At 37.1% G+C, this 6,487-nt stretch overlaps 1 protein-coding gene across 1 annotated transcript in view; it reads right to left on the bottom strand.

Annotated features, from left to right (window-relative positions):
• LOC107659105 (centrosome-associated protein CEP250-like) overlaps nt 1-6,487 on the bottom strand; it is a 165,803-nt gene that overhangs the window by 13,037 nt on the left and 146,279 nt on the right. The window contains exons 24-26 of the mRNA XM_016447933.1: nt 6,005-6,177; nt 4,552-4,626; nt 4,290-4,381 (exon numbers count right to left, since the gene is read on the bottom strand). Of these exons, the coding sequence (XP_016303419.1) occupies nt 4,318-4,381; nt 4,552-4,626; nt 6,005-6,177 (312 nt within the window). The 3' untranslated portion in view covers nt 4,290-4,317. The remainder of the gene's footprint in view (nt 1-4,289; nt 4,382-4,551; nt 4,627-6,004; nt 6,178-6,487) is intronic.

Genomic DNA, 6,487 nt, shown 5'->3' with positions numbered 1-6,487 from the left:
ATTGCTTTCGGAGGTGGATGCTGCTGTTTGGGAACGCAGTCTTTAACAGTTCTGGGAGGCAATTATACAGAAATACTTTGATGACAGACTTTGCCTGAGCATTTCCGAATGACCAAAACAACATTTCAGATGCTGTGAATGAGATCGGTCCGCTGGTTATTCAGGTTATGCAGTACCATAGCGCAAAGTCACATGACTTTTTTGATGCACTTGGAGGAATTTATTCGCAAAATGCATTTCCATCTCCCATTATTCGCATGAACCCTTTTTCGCACAAGTCAAAAACCACCTCAAGCGAGCGTAAAAACTTTTTTGCGAATTAAGGCATTTTTATTTGAAATTCAGCGTTTCCATCTCTCGATTCTGATGCGATACTTCAAAATGCGCATAAAAGCAGGGTGATGGAAACCCAGCTATTGTTTTCATAAAAAAGTTGACACATTATTATTTCATAAATTAAAAAAAAAATGCTCAAATTATCTGACATTTTAAGATACTTGTTAGCCTTGACATCATGAGGGTCTGCAGGTGCCCTCTCTATAATTTTTTTTTTCTGCATGTCGGTTGGACCACATGTCTTTGAATAGGTGACAAACTTTTTTTTTTCAAATATTAATATTAGCAGTATAGTATTTAAATAGCAATATATTCCAAGCCTTCAGTAGCCATATGATAACAGACTAAATGAAGTCATTATTCTTTGACCATCATCATGCTCATGTCCACCAAAGGACTACAAAAGTTCTACATACTACAAAAATGGTGTGTTGGTGCCATTTCAAACTATTGCATATATTGCAGCAGGTTCTCAAGTCTCTCATGACCAAATGTCACTGACATCAAACCTGACGAAGAACATTTTAATGGCAACACCTGGTGTGAGAGTTACAGCAGAGAAAAATAGCAGTGAATAATACAAATTCACCTGTTGTGTTCCAAGAAATAAATACATTCATAGAGGCTTGGAACAACATGAGGGTTAGTAAATGATGACAGAATTGTCAATTTTGGGTGAACTGTTTCTTAAAAATGCACTATGCATTATTATTAGTCAAGACACTTTCTGGGATAACGATACCAAATGCTTCATTGGCTTTTCGACTTTTCTTTGAATAAACTTTCTGAAGTAGCGTAACTGTGTAAAGTCAGACCCTGAGCAGGTCTCTGACTCTCTTGCTCCTTCTCCATCATCAATAATGGAATAAGGTGGCATGTGGAGCAGGTCCTGGACCTTCAGAACAAACAGGGAAGAGAATGGATTCAACCCTGCAGGACTCATCAGTACGGTTCAGATTGGGTTCAGACCGGCAGCTCCAGCCCTTGGCCTCTACTATGCCAAAAGTTCTCCAATCATCTCTAAACTTCTCCTTTCCAATTTCACAAGTGTGAATCAGATCATACCCCATTACAGAGGATAAGCCTGTACCTACAGAGCGGGATCATTGTGCGGCGAGAGGACAGATGCTCCAGAATGAGGTGGCTAATGGTGACACGGTTATAGGACACCTTTTCTCAGCATCTGATAGAAATACCAACCTAATCACAACAAAGACGGTCTCACTGATGTTATGCATGGGTATGGGATAACAGAGAATAGAGGAAGAGAGAAAAAATAATAAGACAGGGAGAGGTGTAATAGGAAATGGCCAGCATTGGGTCATTCAGGAATTATAAGAAGAGAAGAAGAAAGATCAAACTGGACAAAACCTGCATTTAAGACCTGTTTACATGGAAGACTGAGGCTACGGCCTGTTTGCCAAAGAGGTGAATGTTAATATTCACTCAGTGATGACTAACTTGTGAGGCGAGTGCTGCGGTTATCATGAAATACAGGTGATTATTACAAATAAGATAAGAATATTATCAAAATATATTACAAAGAATACAAAAATGCAGGGAAATACAAATTCTACAGGGTAGCTGTACTCAATCTATCATATACTTAAACTGCAAGGATTTGAAACAGCATTTTGTAATTTAGATTTGCTACTAAAAGTATAATTATTATGCATGCAGCTCATTGGAAAGCTACATGGATTATTTGTACTTTCATACTCATCAGACACAGCAGGAATATGTAAAAATGCAAAAATGTGACTAAAATGGTGACCAGTAATAGGATCGAACAATCTAAAATATATTTCATGAATTCGCCTGCCCATCCAGTCCTGATGGCTAATTGTAAATGAACTTGGCTTGCTGTCCTCGACGGAAATATATTATTTAATATATATTAGGGATGGGTCACGATTTTCGAATATTTGATTAGTTGATTTAATTATAGAATATCGAAAAGGTTGTGCGATTATTGTCTTAAAACATTTCCCCATGTTTTCCGTGCTGATGCGGTGGTGACGCGTTCATGTGGCACTGCCAATCAGGGTTGCCAGGTTTTCACAAGAAAACCCGCCCAATCGCGCCTCAAAACTAGCCCAAAACTAGCCCAATGGTGTTTCGAGGGGGTCCCCACACGTTTTTTGGTGGGGTTCCCCCGCTAAAATTCGCATTCCAGAGGATAAATATATATGTTATTGGAGTCGCTTCAACCTGCGGACATGAAAAACAACCCGCGGCAACAGTGTTAAAGTAGACTTGGCAACACCGCTGCCAATGGACATTTTTCACATTTCCGGGTTTCTCAGCAGCGGAAGTCATCATAGTTGGGTTAACTTGAAGAGCAGTGAATGGGAGAGTACCACAAATATATTTTTTGCATTCCCATTTGCTCAAAAAAAACCTCCACTATAGTGTTTTCATGACTTTCAATAAAAGGAAAAAAATTGAGAGAGACTGATAACGGCAGTCAGAAGAGGGAACGTTATCAAATTTACCATCCCTCCCATAGGCGCTGCATTAGAAACACCCTCGTATTAGAGTTAACTGTTTTTTTTAATAATTTGATGCAAAGGTGATATAATACATAGAATAGTGTTATAAATGTACATACATTTAAAAAAAAATACAAATATGAAAAACTTTCGAGGATTTACGATGCTGATGACCGTTAAACGCGTCATCAGTCTTGTGAAAAGGGTCCATAACGCACCTAAAAGCTGTCAAAGACAACAGAAGAACACACTCACGCGCACACTGTAGACTTGTGTGGCATAAAAAAAAAGACTTGCGTAGCATATAATGGTTACAGTAACTTGGGACGATGTCAAATAAGAGTGCTGTGCGGAACACAAACACCCTCGACTGGGTTAGAGGTGTGGCTGAATCCGTGAAAGGCGCGGAAAACAAATAACGCGTTCTACAAACCCACTAAAGGGACATGGTTAGCCGCTTACTAGCCGTAGCCTGTTACATTACAGTACATAACATTTCACTTACCACATAAACAGAGTAAGGAGAGGTGACTGATAGGATGATTGCGAATGATTTGCAGATCCTGAGCACCACTGACAAACATCTAATCTTGTAAAATGTGTGGTAAGTACTGCCGAGTGCAACTCCGTATGTGATCGCGAATTTTGCAAGTGAAAGTAAAAATCAAGCGCGCATTCATAAGCGATTTCAATGCCCAGCATATTAATAACAGCTCCCTGATGCCCGCAGTTTATATACAGTGGTATATATACAGTATACCAAACGATATAATTGTGACGAAATGGAAATGTCCTAGCCTTACGAGCAGTTGATTTATGCTAATCGACAGACTGTTATGTTAATAAGTGCCGTCATTCGGTTATGTTTATTATATTAATATGTTTCAGCACGTTACGATCATTATATGGCTTGAGTTAAGGTAGCCTATCTTCTGAATTAAACAGTTTATCATACATATTGAAAGCGTGAATCCCGTCTCTCTCCATCTCTCTCTGTTTATGGGTGTTTGTGCGTGCTTGCGGGGGAGGGGTGCGATTTTCGAATAATAATCAAATAATACCCAGCGATTTTCAAATATTATTTTTGCTTGGAATGCCCATCCCTAATATATATTAGGGGTAATATTTTTGAATGCTTTAGAATGTCTCTTGTGCTCATCAAGGCTGCATTTATTTGATCAAAAATAAAGTAAAAATAGTAATATTCTGAAAATGTAATTTCTTCCTGTGATGCAAAGCTGAATTTTCATCATCATTACTCCAGTCTTCAGTGTCACATGATCCTTCAGAAATCACTCTACTATGATGATTTGCTGCTCAAGAAACATTTCTGACTATTATCAGTGTTGAAAACAGTTGTGCTGCTAAATATATTTTTTGTGTGGAAAACATGATACATGTTTTTCAGGATTCTTTGATGAATGGAGTGTGTTAGAGGCTTTGCGTTGGAGTGTGTGTTACCTTCAGTCGCTCTGCTTCCATTCTCTCGTTAGCCAGCTGCTTTCAGCCTCCTGATTTCCCCCTGTAAACCCTTCACATTCTCCTGAAGGTGACTGCATGAAGACAGGACAAACATTACAGCCTAATCCCATTTCACATAAGTGTACCCTCTCACCGTATCTTTGCATGCACATTCCCTGCTACTTGGACCTAAAATCCATGTTTGTACACACTCCAGCTGAGAGGAGCGGAAACAGCTTTGGACAGGGTGAGCGGGGCTTACTCTCTCTCAGCTGTCAGGTGGATGATCTTCCTGCTCTGGTCTTTGATCTTGAGTGCCAGTTTCTCATTAGTGTGCCTGGAGTGGAGCAGGGGCAGAGATAATGGGCTGCAGTGAGGAAGCTGCGAGCTGCTGTCACAATGAACCATGATGCTGAATGATAATGATACAGCCATTATAACACTGCCTCTCTGTGGATGCAAAAGTTCTGATGCACCACAGACACTTTTTAGACTTTGTAAATCTATATACTGTTTCCAACAGGAACCATGCACTGCAACATTCGATACAATCTGCGACATGCAATGCAGTAAAAAGTCATATTTGATGTTATGTAAGAGAAAACACCTGACAGATGGTCATTATTGCAAAATAAACACCAAAAGGGTGATTAGGTAGGTATACTGAGAAAAAAAAAAGTGTAGAAAGAGTTTTGACTCAGAAATTGTTAGTAAATTTCATAATTAATAACAAAGAACTGAATTAAACACATTAAATTAAATGTGAAATTTGGTAGTAGAAAGACTGAAATAGCATTCTCTTGTTTTATTAAAATATATACAAAATATAATTTAAAACAACAAACACATAAATAGACGAAGTATTGAACTGAGTTGAAATTATATTGTTATGTGAGATGGAGTGATACAAAACACATTAAACTAGCACAGCTACACTATAGAAATTATTTTCTGAACTTGTAAATAAAGATTTTTGGAGTTTGTTTTTACAAAAAATACTCCTTTATTCTTTCTACTTCAAAATTTCAGGTTTAATTCAATGTGTTACTTGCCATTTCTTTGTAATTATTTGTTAAATTTACTAGCAATATTGGAGTGAAAATCGTTTCAAAGTAAATTAATTAGCTGCCTGGGACCAGTGTTATTTTAGTATTATTTATATACTATTATAGCATTTATAAATATTTCCAATTCACGTTGATTTTATATTACATATTTTTAGTTTTCATTTTAATTTTAGTGAAGTTTTAGTAATTTTACGTGATTCTGTGAATATTTCTATTAAGATTTATATATATTTTCAATTTTAGTAATTGTATACCTTCAACATAAACATATTTCTTTCCAGTGGCCAAGGCAACATTTCGAATTTTCATATCTTCATTTTTTTTTTAAATGTAATCTGTACTTTTCATCTAGTATTTAGATTTAATTTCAGCTTTATTTCAATGAACAAAAATGACTTTTAATAGTTTTCGTTTTAGTTAACAATAATGACGCTGCCTTGGATGATCAATTACACAATTTAGTTTTAATTATGCAAAAATATTTGTCTCTAGAATGCAGTGATCGACCAATCAGAATCAAGCATTCCAACAGCTCTTTTTACACTTACAAAAAAGTACCATGGCAATGTAATACCATGATTACATGATTACATGTCCAAAAGCATTGAATGTTGTATGCTGTTGAATGCAGAAGACAACGAGTCTTACTTTTGCTCCTTCACCCACTGGTTCACATTGGTCACGACGAGCTCGCTTTCCCTGTGAAGTCGAGAGCTGTCACTCCGTGCGTCTCCTAAACACTGCCGCAAAACGTCGGCCTCACACACAGCTGTGCTGTACTTCTGATTGGCAGCGTCCATCTGTGAGAGCAAAGCCTCAACCTGCACAGGAAGAGACAAATTAACACAATTATACACAAAATAACACAACACAATTAATACAGCTTAATGTGCAGAAACTATAACTACACATTAGCCATTCTTATGCTGAGTTAATTTGTGGCTCAACCAATGACCTGATTTTGGGACAAGACTACCTGTAATCAAGTTTTATCTGTGAATTGACTGGTTTGTCTTGAGAAATTATTCAGCATTGAGGCATTAAATTGATAAAAACTGACAGTAAAGACATTTATCATGTTAAAAAATCTATTAAAAAGTCTTTCTATTAATAAAAAAAAAAAACCCTAAA

This window comes from Sinocyclocheilus anshuiensis, unplaced genomic scaffold, assembly GCF_001515605.1.
Source record: "Sinocyclocheilus anshuiensis isolate Anshui unplaced genomic scaffold, SAMN03320099.WGS_v1.1 scaffold87, whole genome shotgun sequence".
NCBI lineage: Eukaryota > Metazoa > Chordata > Actinopteri > Cypriniformes > Cyprinidae > Sinocyclocheilus > Sinocyclocheilus anshuiensis.
This window is presented reverse-complemented; position numbering and strand designations above follow the sequence as displayed.